The 15,734-nt window shown below is 43.5% G+C and overlaps 1 protein-coding gene across 2 annotated transcripts in view; it reads right to left on the reverse strand.

Annotated features, from left to right (window-relative positions):
- Positions 1–302: 302 nt before the first annotated feature.
- CDK1 (cyclin dependent kinase 1) overlaps positions 303–15,734 on the reverse strand; it is a 37,300-nt gene continuing 21,868 nt past the window's right edge. For both annotated transcript variants that reach the window (XM_077454068.1, XM_077454069.1), the window contains exons 2-8: positions 10,659–10,719; positions 9,637–9,793; positions 6,883–7,006; positions 6,633–6,803; positions 4,583–4,746; positions 3,759–3,900; positions 303–661 (exon numbers count right to left, since the gene is read on the reverse strand). In XM_077454068.1, coding sequence (XP_077310194.1) covers positions 548–661; positions 3,759–3,900; positions 4,583–4,746; positions 6,633–6,803; positions 6,883–7,006; positions 9,637–9,793; positions 10,659–10,695 — 909 coding nt within the window. In that variant the 5' untranslated portion in view covers positions 10,696–10,719 and the 3' untranslated portion in view covers positions 303–547. The remainder of the gene's footprint in view (positions 662–3,758; positions 3,901–4,582; positions 4,747–6,632; positions 6,804–6,882; positions 7,007–9,636; positions 9,794–10,658; positions 10,720–15,734) is intronic.

Here is a 15,734-nt window from a genome sequence, read left to right on the forward strand (position 1 = left end):
CAGGCATGTGCACAAAGACTAGTAGCAGAATACATTTTGGTTTAAATTTATGATGAAATGTGTTTATTGTATAGGTTTTACAGCAGACAAAAAAAAAAAAAAAAAAAAAAAATAAAAAAAACCCAAAGCAGTGATCATATACCACCAAAAGAAAATTACTTGTGAAAACACATGTACAACTATTGACATTTAGAGCTTTTTTTTTTTTTAAATAAAGAATTCTAAAATTCATCATCCATCAAGAGGATGCAAGCTGAAGAGAAAAAAAAAAACAAAAAAAAAAAAAAAACTGCACGTCTGTATATTTGTGAATATAGAGCTTTATTAAATCATCTTTGATTTTTCTCATCTGTACACAGCTCTTGGGTCAATATTTACAAGTGTTAAAGACATTGCATGTAAGTACTGTGTACAACCACAAAGTTTGCAGCTGCAGAGGGACAACACAAAAAAGACAGACAAATACACTGTAAAAAACGAAACAAAAAAAAAAAAAAAACCCAGCAGTGGTGATAACATTTCAGAGTCCTGAATGGGTATCAGAAGGTCAATTCCTTGTCTGGTTGGCAGGAAGGCTCGATTTATCCAAGTCATCAAAATACGGATGAAGTAAGGCTTTTCTGGCAGAAATTCTTTTTGCTGGGTCATAGATGAGCATTTTCTGTCAAAAAAATAAAAAAATTGACTAAAAGTGGTGCGTAACAAAAAACACCACCCACAAGAAGAAAAACCTCCACATCTTAAACATACAAAAGAGGTAAAAGCACAAGAAGAGGAAGCCATCAAAACAATAACCGACAGAAGGTATCCATTTGTTTTTTTTGTCCCCTCCAAGGACTCCAGCGATGAAGTCTCAGTTCACTTGCCAGTCACAAGTTCCATTTGTTAGTTGCCTACCATTTGTGTAACAGAATAGAGGAAGGAGGACTTCTCTAGTATTTAAAAAAAAAAAAAAAACACCGCAAGCATCCAACAACATTAAAAAGGTGATCCAGGACAACTACAGCCACCAGGCAACCCAAACTGTTGAGTAAACTATAAGCCTGTCACACCAACAACTGATCACCATTGCATTGTTATAAGACAAGTTGACTTGCTGGCAGGGGCACTTCCAACTATGAATTGACATGTTTATTTGAATGGTATAGGTGGCTTTGAAGGTCTCAAAATAAAATCCCTTTTCCACAATAATCTTTTGGGCATCAAGAAAAAGCCATGCAAATGATCTTCAGGGGCAATAAAGGGCATCAGTGATGGAAAGTCTGTTCTTGCATGCACACTTAGATCTTATGTTATACTTACCTGCTCTGTTGCAGTGGCTTTGCACAGAGCAGCCCAGATCCTCCTCTTCTGCGATCCCAACCCCTCCCTCCTGTTCAGTGCCACCACAGCAAGCAGCTTGCTATGGGGGCACCCAAACAGAGTCACAGCTGCCCGTGTCCATTCAGACATGGAGCCCCAACCCAGTCCTGCCCTCTCCACCCCCAATTGGCTAGCTGACCTGACTGCAGCCAACGGCAGTGCTGCCGTATCTTAGCCAAATCAAGAGGCAGAGTCTGATGGCCGAGACACTCGTGGACATCACTGGACAGAGAAGGACCTCAGGCAAGTTTTAGGAGGGCTGCAGCACACAGAAGGCTTATGAACTTAATGCATTAAAAGCAAAAACCTTCTGCCTTTACAATTCCTTTAATTTAAGAATTCAGTTACTTGTAGCCAGGTGCTGAGCTACAGCAATATGGAGGAGACTTTGCCTTTTGTTCTTCTCTCCCTCTACTGATACCAATTGTTCTGTAGCCTTCCTGAATTGTAATGTGAAAACTATAGGAGGGAGATAGGAGATAGAGATATTTTCTTCTTGGCACCAAGAGCACCCACATCACCAATGTAGTTGCGAGACTGGAGTGTCCACTCACCCTCTACTGAAAAACCTAGACTGCACCTACATAGAAGCGACATGCAAGATTCCTCCTTTTACATTTATTAAGCCCCAGTAGGTGGAGCAAAATTCATCAGGGGGCATGGTTTGCAGAGCATAGGCCCAGACCATTCCTTTTCTTCATTTCACACGAGCTGGCCGGAAGTGCAGTGTCCATCTCATGCCACACTGCATCTATACCACATTATACCAAACCAAATAACCAAAATATCATGGTGGTTCAGCACCTCTAAGAAATTAGCCAGAAAGGCCCAAATAGTAAGGGGGGTTACATATGTAGCTTAGGGCAGAAGATGGTGTCTGCAGTTTAACATATTCTAAAATATTTAATATTTTGGGAGCCCTGTTGGGCCACTTTGGTAAAATATCAGGGGTCTAAACCAATGTTTCTCAACTTCAGTCCTCAAGGAACCCCAACATGGTTTCAGGGATTTCCCTCAAATGAAAACTGGTAATTACCAAGGCAGCGAAACTGATCAAATCACCTGTGCAAAATGGAAAGCCCGCAAACATGACCCATTTGGGGTACTTGAGGACTGGAGTTGAGAAACATTGGTCTAAACAGACCCCTGATGTCTCACTAATGAGAGAGAAAAGGACCCAGGACAGAGTGAACAGACCCCTTCTCTGCAGCCTCAACTGCACAGTAACTGAATGGGAAGGGGTTGTGCCAAGCAGTTTCCCGCTCATTTACAAACGGAAGCATAGTTAAAGTCAAGGAAGGTCAGTCTACCCGTCACGTACCCACAACTGAGAGGCGGCCCACCCCAGCTGTTGATTAAACTTATTTTATAGCCTCTACTGTAAATCATTTTGCATGCTAAATTGTGGCATTACCACTGCCAACCCATTTTGTGCTTGCCTAGTTACTGACCATGCTTGATGACAAATATATTAAAGTGCTTGTCGAGAGAAGTGTTTATTTTAAAGTCATACTTACCTGCTCTGTGCAGTGGTTTTGCACAGAGAAACCCCAAACCCCCTCGTCTCAGGTCCCCGCTGGTGATCCCAGATCTTCCTCCTGCTGAGTGTGCCCCCATAGCAAGCCACTCTTTAAGAGCCAATGACTCTTGCTGCTGTGTCCGGGCCAGTGTGGAGAGAAAGAGCGACAATCTTGAGAGCAAGCACAGTGTTGGATTGACATGGGACTCAAGGGCTAAAAAGGGAAAGTTTTTTTTTTTTTTACCTGAATGCAAAACAAAGGGCCAGTTTTACTGGCCTTCAAACTTTAGGGGTGTGGACTGTAACCACGGGGAGTAAACAATGCCATAGGCTTGGTGGTTAATGGGAGTGGGCTAAAGACAAAAATTGAAAAATAAAATCATTTGTCAGGAGGAGACTGATTCTCTCAAAAATAGTTAACCTTTATAGGATACACCCAAAATGTACAACTTCCAAGTTTGTGTAGCCTCAGCCATAATGAAATAGTCACTTAGGGCCATATTTTGTAAGAGAACAGTGGCAACTCGAATGACAAATCCTCACTGTATACAAAAAGGTTCTGGAGGGTAGAATTACCTGAAATACTACACATGCAACTCTTCATGAAGATTGTTGCCAACATTACATAGGGATGAAGAACTTTAAAAACAAAATGCAAAGTTGATAGAAAAATTTAATCTTTGACACTCCTGATGCCAAGAACCTGAGATTTCCAAAAACTGGATTTTCACTAACAGGCATGCATGTTCTGCCACATATTGAAAAGTTGCCAATGTATACCTTTATTCCAGGGAAACACTGGCTTAAAACTGCTATCTGGGCAGACTGCATTGTTTTCAAGACATTACATGCTCCTGCACATAAGAATATTACTTACAGCAAGCAAGTCCAGGCCATCTTTATCAATGTTTTTCACATTAGCAGCCAAGCTGCCACCTTTCCATTTTGGAAATGTATTCTTGTAATCTTGTAGTGATTCCACATCCGGCCAGACTTCATTGTTGGGTGTTCCCAAAGCTCTGTGGAAAAGTCCAAATGTATGCATTTATGCTTTAAAGCCAACAGTTCTACAACAGCAGGTACATTTTCCCCAAGATGTATAGCTCATGGTTGAGTTAGAACACCCAATAGTCAATATTTTAACTTTAGGTGTAGGAGCTTCCTTATGTGAAATACAACAAAATTTTCCTGTCACAATGTCAAGTCCCTTTTCGTTTTGAGATTTGAGTGGTTCTGCCACGTGTGCGTTGCAACTACTTCCATTATACTTGACACAAAAAAAAAAAAAACAAAGCTTTGTACTCCCTAGGAAGCTCACAGGTTACATCAATTTTCTTTACTGTGGCTTGCTGAGAGACTGAGCCAGGTGTTGGTCCAGACCCTGACCACATGACTGCGATCTTTCCCAAGCCTGGACTTGCTCTGTGACTTTAGCCTGCCGTCTGCTGAAAATGTGGCACAGGAGTGCAGAACGATCAGCACTCCTGTGAGCCAAATGAGCTTTGGCTGTACTTTCAAGTTCCCAAAATCTGACTGCAAATGTAAATAACCATTCATATGAATGACCTTTATTGCTGTTATGATCTAAATGTTACCAAACTCTCCATGCTAGTTATCCCACTGTTGTAATACACAATGCAGCCAACAAATCTCCTGCACTTTTAATGGACAAATTGTTTCCAGGCAGATTTACACACATACCTGAATATTCGGAAAAGCTGGTCTATCTCAGAATCGCCATGGAAGAGCGGTTTCTTTGATGCAATTTCTGCGAATATTGTACCTATGCTCCACACATCAACTGGTGTAGAATATCTCACAGAGCCCAAAAGGACCTCTGGTGCCCTGTACCACAAGGTCACCACCTACAGTAACAGAGCAATAGGATGCATTACAGTCCAATTATGATAAATTACTGTACAACACATTTCTTCCTAGAAATATCTTAGATCAAACCAAACACATGGTTAATAGAAATTTCTAAATGTGGATAGAAGGCTTTTTTTGGGACAGAAGCTTCCCATCTAAAATTTTAGCAGTAGTACGACTTCATACCATGTGTGGAAACTGCTGCAGATTGTGCAAATACATGCTGCAACTTTTAAAACTCCAGGTTCTGACAGGTAAAGCTTGACACTTCCAGGCAATAGTTTGCCATAAAGTCGTTCTTCCATAATGGACAGCCACATTTGCCAGTAGAGTCAGTGTATGGAGATCAGAAGGTGTAAGAAAGCTTTATCACCATCAGAAGTGCCAATGAATTTTTTTTTATTATGATTGTTTAAAGGGGTTGTAAACCCTTGAGTTTTCAACTTAATGCATCCCCAGCTTTACTTACCTGAGCCCCTTCATCAGGGACGCGCTGTCCCAACTCTTGATTAGATAGATTGACAGCAACGAAAGCCAATGGCTATCAAAGCCAATGACGCAGGCACTGGGACCGAGTCCGGCATTAGTGTCTGGACGCAAATGCTGGACTCGGGAGTGCAAGGTAACCCCCTCGGGAGGAGCTTGCTGGGGGACCCAAGAAGAGGATGTTCGGGTCACTCTGCAAAACAAGCTGCACAGTGGCGGAAAGTATGGCTTTTAAAAAAAAAAAAAAAAAAAAAAAAAAAAAAACACACACAACAATCCTTTACAATCACTTGAAGTCTCATCTGTGACAGGAAGGTTTTAGGAACTGCTGCAGGTAAATGCTGGTTTTTAAACCTGCAGCAGCCTACATCCCCAAAAGGCTATTTAAGGGTCAAGCTTGACCAAATTGAAAATGCAACACTTGTTAGATGACCTTTGCCAACACAAAACTAACTACCTAGTTTTGGGAGTTTAGTTTTTGATGGGCCTTAATACTTTCAGCTAGCATACTAGAGTAGGTTACCCTAACATTTCATATGCCTGATGTGCATGTTGTACTGCCCCATACACACTATCAGTTTTTCCTTCAGATTTACCAAAACCACATAATGAGGTCAAACCTTAGGCGTTTCAATTTGTATGCAATCAGGCAGGCCCTTGCACTACATGGTTTTGGTATACCACACTATTCTCTGCCAGTTTAAAGACAGAACTGAGTGATCACAGAACCACTGATCAGTTACCAGGCTGCTTTGGAGAGAGGGTAACTAAGCTCTGCTCTTCGCGTTTACTGTAGCGCTGGTCTGTGGAGGGCCAGGAGTGGCTGGTTCGGGCTTTGATAATCGCCGAGAGGCTGAGCCAGCTGCCAGTCAGGTATCAGAGGATGCCAACGTTAAAGTCAGGATCCTTAGAGTTTGAACCGGCTCTGACATTAGCCAACAGGAAGCTGATGCTGTTGAGTCTGGGTCATAGAAGAGCAGAAACAAGTGCACTTCTGACCTAGAAGAGAAGTATGGCCCAATAAGGTTTGGATATACTTTTAATGTTAACGATTACAGAGCTACATTCATTTTTCTGCAGTCTTCAGGCTGGATAGGCAAGTGCTGCACTGTCCAGCAGCGCCTTAATTCCTGGTTAGTACGAGGATGCAACAACCATGGGTCGGATCCACATCTACAAAGGCTCAAGTGTGAGTTGGACACTGAGTCATGCAAATCAGAAAATAAGTGGCTGCCAGGACTGGGAGTAGAGACTGCTGGGGATAGTGGTGAGCGTTGCACCCAGAGCAGTATTTAGTTAAAAGAAGGTGAAGCTGGGCTAGTAGGTCTTTAGGTTTCATGAGACCCACCACTTTGCACACCAAGCATTGCAAAAATGTGTATTAGGTTTGACATACCTCATGTGTGTAAACTCTGACTGGGATTCCAAACGCTCGGGCCAGTCCGAAGTCAGCCAGTTTTATGACACCTTTGCTGTCTATTAAAAGATTCTGAGGCTTTAGGTCCCTGTGCAAAACTCTTCTGGCATGACAAAATATAATGCCCTGTAGAATCTGATACAAGTAACTCTGTAGAAGAAACATAGCATGAAAACAGGAGGCATCTTCCTAAAATTTAGCACAGAATATAGTTTAAGCCGATACATACCTTAACAAGCATAGCATCCAAGTACTGACCGCTAGGGATGGAGTCCAAATACTTTTTTAAATCCATGGAAAGAAACTCAAAGATAAGATATAGTCTGGAATCCTGCATTAAAACATCTAGAAGGCTGGGGAAAAAACCCACACAAATCACACCTTAGTTAGTTAATCTATAAAAAAAAGGATGTACATCTGTAATGCCATCTACAAACACTTGTATACTAAAATATTTATCTCAAGTACCACATAATCCAAAATAAAGTTTGTTAAAAAAGTTGCTCCATGTTGCTGACCTCCAGCCACTGCATGTACTTCCGCACGCTCCCCCACAACACAACTTGGGAGATGCACCTCTAGTTCTAGCACTGCATGCAAGGGCCCTGCAAGAAAGGAGCCACCCTGAAACAAAACCTGGGGCACCAATCATGGCATCAGTTTGGACAGTGCATAGGGGGGGGGGGGGGGGCAGGCTTGGCTGGTGATCGTCCGCTACTGAAAGTGCTTAAAAAAGTCTGAAGGTTTACCATTTTAAGGTTACATTAACAAACTTTTTTAAATTGTAGTAGTCTGGCTGTCGTGCCAATTTTAGTTAGCATCATGTTCTGGTCAGTAAAAGGAATCCTGTGAAACTTCAGCAAGTTTTCCTTGCAACCAATCACAGAGTATTTATATTTCACCTTTCAGATCAAACTACAAAGACTTGAACAAATCACATTTCATAAGAATTTAAATATCTGTAAGCAACGCTGTTGCTATAGAAGAGTCCCTAAATCAATGCATCTTTCTATTAAAGACAGTATCCACCTTTTTGCAATCTGCACCAATGCTAAGCAATCCTCAGCCACAGTACAAAGGGAAAACAGTCACTTCCAAGAGTGCATTTCCTGGGTCCCCCTCAATGGTCTCTTGATCCAATATGGCCCCATTATGTTCAGTAATGGGTGGAGGAAGGTCAGAAGGAGAAATCAGATGCTATGGACCCAGAAGATCAACTCTTGGAAGTCAGTTTTCCTTTAGCCTGCAACAGAAGATTCCTCAGCATCAGATCAGCATTTAGTCACACAACTGGCAGGAAGGATGAGCATGCATGAGCTTTTTCAAACGTTTAGGGAAGGTTTATTATAATGCATGTTTCATACTAAAAATTTAGTGTGCCGACAGTAGTAAAGGCCGTCTAAGGCTACATCCCACTTACTTATGCTTTTTCTGCCAGGAGCTGGCAGAAAAATCCAGCACAATAAATGCTTGCTCTGGTGCATAAATTTACATGTGTTCATGGCATATGTCCTTAACTTCATTCTGGCTACAAAATACATTCTCTAGCCACTAGGCTAAAAGTGTGGCGTGCTGTGTCTTCCCTTAGAAAAAAGTACCTCCTACACATTACACAAACACTGGCTAGACAAACATTTAACCCTTTGATCACTCTTGATGTTTAACTTCTTCCCAGCCAGTGTCATTAGTACAATGACAGTGAATATTTTTAGCACCCATCACTGTATTAGTGTCACTGGTTCCCAAAAATGTCTCATTGTCCGATTTGCCCACTGCAACATCGCAATCTCACTATGAGTATATCTCAGTTTTTAGACGCTATAACTTGAGCAAAGCAATCAATACAATTAGCTGGTACTGATTCCCACGGAGTCACCAGCGTCCAGTACACAGACAGGAAACACAGGGAAAACGGCTGTGAGAGCACATGAGCCATGCTGCTGCTAGAGAACACAGAACAAACGTGTTCAGGCTTCCAGAAATAGGAGATCACTTGGAAAATGGCCGCTGAAGTCCAGGAAGGCATGCTGCCCACACCTAAAATGGCCGCCAGCAGCTCCATGAGGTACAGAAAGAAAGATAACGCCGCACCAGACCACAACAGACCCTCACAGGCACCTTCTGGGAGCTTAACACACTGGACCCCTCTAGCCAGCCCGCCCCCCGGTGAGAGCCCACAGAGATCCCCTGTATATGCACACATACACTGCTCAGCAGCCACATGAGCATCCCCCCAGGGAGGGGGAGGGAAGATAGGGACCCCCAAATCGACCTTCCCAGGGAATGCCCAGCCGCTCAGGCCCGCCGAGGAAGGGAGAGCTGTACTTACCAGTCCTGAAGAGCTGGGAGACATTCCATTGCAGAACCACTCACTGATCGGTACAGGGTAGCTGCTGGCCTCGGCATACTGTGACGCAGACATCTGTAGCCCTGTCATATGTATGCCCCAGAGCATAAAAGCTCACCGACCCCCTCTGGAGCTGAGATTTCATCGTGGCCTGCCAAGCCGTAGCTGCGACCTGCATGCGCTCGATGGTCGGACTGGGGAGACTACAAGGATAAGGTTATCCAGCCTGTCACCCAGAGTCCTTCTACACTAGGCAAAATAAAACTGAGGTCTGTCTGCAGATGGGAGGGTTGTTAACAAGGGACCACCCCCCTGGTAGGAACTAAGACTGAGTGTTGTATTACAACTGTGCCTAGTATTCTAGTGATAAGGCCAACAACCCATTTGTTACAGAGAGGAGCTGAGTCGGTCGGTGGATATAAGAGAAAGAAAAACCGCAGAGGTGATCAAATACCACCAAAAGAAAGCTTTATTTGTGGGAAGGGGGGTGTCAATGACTGCGCAAATGTCAGTTAAAGTGACGCAGTGCCGAATAGCAAAAAGTGCTCTGGTCAGGAAGAGGGTAAATTCTTCCGGGCTGAAGTGCGTTACCTTATTGCAATACAATTTTAGCTGTAATTGGAAGGTGTCACTTACCACACAATATTGGGGTGTTGAAGTTCCTTAAGTAGAGAGATTTCTCGGATAGCTGTGCTTGGAACTCCTTCCTCTTCATTTTCTAAACGGATTTTCTTCATTGCAACAATCTGACCAGTTGCTTTGTGACGCCCTTTATATACAACCCCATAAGTACCTAGAAAACAGATTTATGAAAGACATTTTTTTTAAAACAATGCAGATGCTCTGCTAACATCTACAATACCAAATTGTTTACGATGGCAACTAAATGTTAACTTGAGAAATAACCAATGCAAGTTCAGCATCTCAGGATTCAAACAATATTCTGTAGACTGAAAACGGCATACTGAAGGTTGTCCAAGGTAAGGCAGTTGACAGGGCACCAACTGTTATGGCCCATGTTTACAGGGCATTGGGCTAGTGTTGATGGCATCAGTTTGAGATTCAGAATTTACAAGTGTAAAAGTAGCAGACAACCTTCATGGCTCAGATACACTGCAATCTGTTGAAGATACAAATATTCAGTGTGTGGACCCATATGTGTACACACACGTTTTGCAATTGCAGTGCAAACAGCATTCCCGCCAACATGCTGTAGCTTTTGGCTATACTGCTCTTGTGAGTCATAGGAGTACCCTTGCTTCAGTCTCCCGAGAGCTGGCTATAAGATGCTGAAGCAGAGCCATTCTAGGCTGTGGATGGATCCTGACAAAACTACAGAATTTACTTGGGTGCCCGATAGCTGGCTGCACATCTGAGTGTAGCTGAGGGCCAGGTGGACCCCCCCCCCCCCCACCAAAAGCAGAACACACAAACTGAGAACTGCGTGACCACTCCGTTTTTGATCTTGGGGCTGAGGGACAGCTTCAGCATCACACCAATGTATATCCTATACAACTCAACTGCTCAAACAGCTGCCCTGTGATCAAACACTCATTCACCCTTTGTATTTTACTGTTCAATCCTTTTCTACTTTAAAAAGTAAAGATTCATTATAGCGGGGGGGGGGGGGGGAATAAAAATAAAAAAAATAATAATACCCTCTCCAATTTTTTCTATTTTTGCGTACTCATCCATGTCTGTTGATCTCTGCAAATATTCCTGAAAGAAAGAATAAAAAAAAGGTTTTAGCATCTATGTACACTACCTAAAGGACATTGTTGTAAAGCGTTTTGCCCCATAATTGTATACGTAAATAAAAATTAAATCTCTTTTCAGAAATCTTAATGTCATGTGACTGCCCTACAGGGACCGAGCCTTTGGTGTTGTGGCATCCCACGGCCATCTTGCTATTGAGCCAAGAGTTGGCATAGGGCAGTGATGGCGAACCTTGGCATCCCAGATGTCTTGGAACTACATTTCCCATGACGCTCCACTACACTGCAGAGTGCCAGAGCATCATGGGAAATGTAGTTCCAAAACATCTGGGGTGCCAAGGTTTGCCATCACTGGCATAGGGGGTTTGAAAGAGCATTTGAGCCAGCACTGCAAGCAGCGCCATTTGAAAAATATTTGGTTATTAAACTTTTTGAACTGAGAGCATTAGATCTTGTGCGTTTCCCCTTTTCTTTCCAGATACTGTACAATCGGGTGTTCCTGAGGACTTGTTTAACCTTCCCATCGGAAAAGAGGAGGAGCAAGGATTTGCCTAGAGTCTGTCAGAGACCAGCTATTATTTATGAGGGGGGGGGGGGGGGAACACCGATTACTCTGACCTTCTGGTAATGCAGAAGTCATAGCTTTAACCACTTAAGCCCTGGACCAATTTGCAGCCAAAGGACAAGGCCTTTTTTGCAATTCGCCATGGCGTTGCTTTAACTGACAATTGCACGGTCGTGCGATGTGACATCCAAACAAGATTGGCATCCTTTTTCCCACCCCCACAAAATAGAGCTCTCTTTTGGTGGCATTTGATCACCTCTGCGGTTTAATTTTTTGCACAATAAGAATACATACATACAATTTATTATTTTTATATTAAAGCGGGAGTCCACCGGGACTCCGCGCTTTTTTTTTTTTTTAAAGTCATCAGCTGCAAATACTGCAGCTGCTGACTTTTAAAATAGTGACACTTACCTGTCCAGCGCGCCCGCGATGTCGGCACCCGAAGCCAATCTCTAGATCGACACTCGAGTGCTGCCGCCGCCATCTTGGGTATGGGAATCAGGAAATGGAGCCTTTTGGCTTCATTTCCTGGTTCCCTACTGCGCATGCGCGAGCCGCGCTGCGCAATGAGGACGGTCCCCGCTGCCTCTGGGATCTGTGTGTTTCCCAGCAGGCAGCGGGGCACTTGCGGAAGGGGGCGGGCACTTGCGGAAAGGGGCGTAATGTACGCCCCTTTCCGCAGAGAGCTAGCCCGGAAGTGGGTGCAGTTACCTGGATTATCCAGGTAACTGCACCCCCCTCCCCCCTGAAAGGTGCCAATTGTGGCGCCGGAGGAATCCGTTTTAGGGTGGACCTCCGCTTTAATATCCCCCCCCCCCCCCCAAAAAAAAAAAAAAAAAAAAACAAAAACACACACAAACACTCTCAGTTTAGGCCGATACATATTAAACTTTCCCCCCCCCCCCCCCCCAAAAAATATTGTAATTAGCGATTGACTGGTTTGCGCAAATTTTATAGCGTACAAATAGGGGGATAGTTTTATAGCATGTTTACTTTATTACTAGTACCATTATGGCGGACACATTGGACATTTTTGGGACCATTGTCACTTATACAGCAATCAGTGCTATTTAAATGCACCAATTCCTGTGTAAATGACACTGGCAGTGAAGGAGTTAACCACTAGGGGGCAGGGAGGGGTTATGTGTGACGCGTGTTTTACTGTAGGGGGCATGGCTTGGCATGTGACATCACCGAGTCTTTCCCTGTAACAGGGAACAGACGATCGGTGACAGCCACACTAGAAAGCACGTGGCGTTTTTTTTTTTTTTTTTTTTTTTTTACACACACATACCTCTCCTCATTTTTCAGCTCTGTGACCTTATGGGACACCAGTGGCGATCGGATCCACGGGGCCCGTGGCCACGGAGCTCAGGACCGGGTCGCGAGCAACCCATGGCTGGGCACTTAAAGAGCAACGTACCTGTACATGCTTGTTCCCAGCCATGCCATTCTACTGCTGTAAATGTGCAGGAAGCGGTCCTTAAGTGGTTAAGGTGAGCGGCCAGTTTGTATGGTGGAACACTTCTATTTGGATCACCGCATCAGTGGTGACTGCATACCATATTTGTTGCACATTATAATTGCATTAGATATGTATAGCAATTTGATATTTTGGTGTTGATATGCAGCACAAGAGACTTTAGTTGTGCTGCACATTTTCCATTTTACGGTATTGATAAGTGTTGTGATTTCACTTAGTCAGCTTTAATATATATTTTTATTTCATACATTTGAGCACAGGATGTGTGTATATCGTGGTTGCGCTAATTGACTTTTAGTATAACATGTATAATATTCCCATTGCAGACGCTCATAAAAAGTCAAGCAGGTACTGCAGTAACTTCTGGCTGGAGACCATATGCCAAAGTATGTATATGTTGGCAGTACATCAAGGATGATTGAAATAAAATCCAGGAGTTTTAGTCAGTAAATCGGTCAGTGTGCAATGTTTTGTGGCCGCACACCTCCCTGGTGGTATGATTATTGCAGATTTTAGGTGCTGAAATCAGTACCATTATTTTGCATGGAAATTTGGCTTTTTATATTGTAGGCCTGTAATTCTTAGAAATAATTCACTTAAATCCGTCCAAACAAGAGTCTAACAGACATCCCGGGTATGATAAAATGTGAAACATAATTTTTTATTATGTAATCAAAAACACTGAAATGTGCTGAGTTGCAGAATTGTCGCCGTCATTACCTTTAGTGTTTAATGATGAATTTCCCCACAAATTACTATCGCTCAATTCTGCAAGCGACTCCAATTTATTATCGCTGTTTTCTAGCTGGTCTATAACCACTTTTGATGTATACGGACATTTTTTGGTTGCTATGGACAATCTACAGTTTCCTGGCATAAAGAATAGTATTTATAATATAAAACTGCATGCAGGACACTGGACAAACCACTAGGGACAGTGGAGATGTGTAATTATTTGATACAGTACTGTGATCTTTAAGATTAGATTACAGTATACTGTGTTTTTTACTTTTTGAATTTGGCGCCGAACTCAGTCCCCATGCGCCACAACGCTCGCAGGGAATGGAGCTCGGCACTGTGACAGATCGAGCGGCGGCTTGCTGATCACAGCGGGGAGACATTGCTGGATTCAGGGGACAAGGTAAGTAACCCCCTCCATGGATTCAACGATGCGATCCCGAGTCTGGCTCGGGAATACCGCCAGGGAGGTTAAGGTCTATGACAAATGGGGTCCTGCAGGTCCCTGAAGCATTGCACTTAAAAATGAGGTGAACAAATAAACTGGACTTTATTTCAATGGTCCTTGGTGTGCTGCCGACAGTCAAATGTTTTTTAAAGCCAGAGTAAAAACATTACCTATGCCCCCTGCCGGTATATGGCATAATGTACTAGTATGCTCCCCATACCAACACATGGTGGCATGATTATTTGTCAATGTCCCCTCCAGTGCTACACTGTTAGTAGCAATCCCATGGGTTTCAAGCACTGCCGGTATTCCTTCTGGGCCTTAAAGCAGAGTTCCACCAAAGAGTGCAACTTCCACTTCAAGCACGCCTCACCCCCTTACATGCCACTTTTTTGGGGGGGGGTGGGAGGTGCGCGCGTGTGCATGCCTACTTTACAGAGGTACTTTGTCCTACTTCTCAGCCACCTAGGAGACTGCTCCTCTCCCCCTAGGGAATTGCATGTCCACTCTGAAAGTGCATCGTGATTCATGCATGCGCAATGCGTGCACAGCCCTGAAGCCACAAGCTGTAAGAAAGGGGGGCGCAAGGCTTCAGGAGCCCACATCGCTGGACCATGGGACAGGTAAGTGTGTTTATTAGAAGTCAGCAGCTACCCTTTTTAGCTGCTGATTTTTATTAAAGGGAAGAAAGCCTGGAACACCGCTTTAAATGAGAGGAGTCACATCACCACGGCACAGCAGGGGTGCCATTAAGTTGGTTTTTAAGGTACACGATTTACTAAAACTGGAGAGTGCAAAATCTGGTGTAGCTGTGCATGGTAACCAGCTTCTAACTTCTGTCATTTCAATTATCTTAGCCCAAAAAATAAAATAAACATGGAAACTGCTTGATTTCTATGCAGAGCTGAACCAGAGAAGACGTAGTAGCATTAACTGTAGGAGTTTTGCATCGGTTTTCAAACTTTTTAGCTGTAGCGTTTAGCAAAACGATACCCCCCACAAAAGCTTAAGGCTCAAAAACGGTGATAAAAACAGAATAGCTGAATTTGTAAGCTTTTATCAAAGTTAGAGTGTTTTTTAATTTTTTTTTTACAGCTGGGAAAATGCCTCACAAAACGGCACTGAAAAAAAAAAACAAACACACACACACACACACACTAAGCCTATATTGATTGCTTTGCGCAAAAGTTATAGCGCCTACAAAATAGGGGATAGATTTATAGCTTTTTTTTATTTTTACTAGTAATGGCGGTGATCTGTGATTTTATCATGACTGCAACATTATGGCAGACACATCGGACCATTTTAAACACTTTTTGGGACCATTGGCATTAAATACAGCGATCAGTGCTATATAATTGCATTCATTACGGTAAAAAGGTCACTGGCAGTGAAGGGGTTAACTGTGTTCCCTGGGAGGCGATTCTAACTGAAGGGGACTGACTAGAGGAAGTGACGGATTGTGGTTCCTAGCTAATAGGAACACTGTCACTATTGTCAGAACAGAGCAGGGAAGTGCGTGTTTACACACACTTGTCACTGCTCTGTCTCTTCTGCTCACGGTCGGCCACGAGCACCAGCACCCCCGCTGTGCAGCGCCATCCCGACCCTGTGAGCCGATGCATAGCTACGACTGCTCGTGCAGGGAAGCCGACCTGCCACAGTATAACTGCAGCGGTTGGTCGGGAAGCAGTTAACAAGTATAGTTGTAGTCTGAAAATATAATATCACTTCCAATTTCACAATGGCATTAAGAGAAAGCGCTTGAGGTATTAAAGATGA

This window comes from Lithobates pipiens, unplaced genomic scaffold (genome assembly GCF_037356315.1).
Source record: "Lithobates pipiens isolate NorthernLeopardFrog02 unplaced genomic scaffold, aLitPip1_a1.2 Scaffold_25, whole genome shotgun sequence".
Taxonomy (NCBI): Eukaryota; Metazoa; Chordata; class Amphibia; order Anura; family Ranidae; genus Lithobates; species Lithobates pipiens.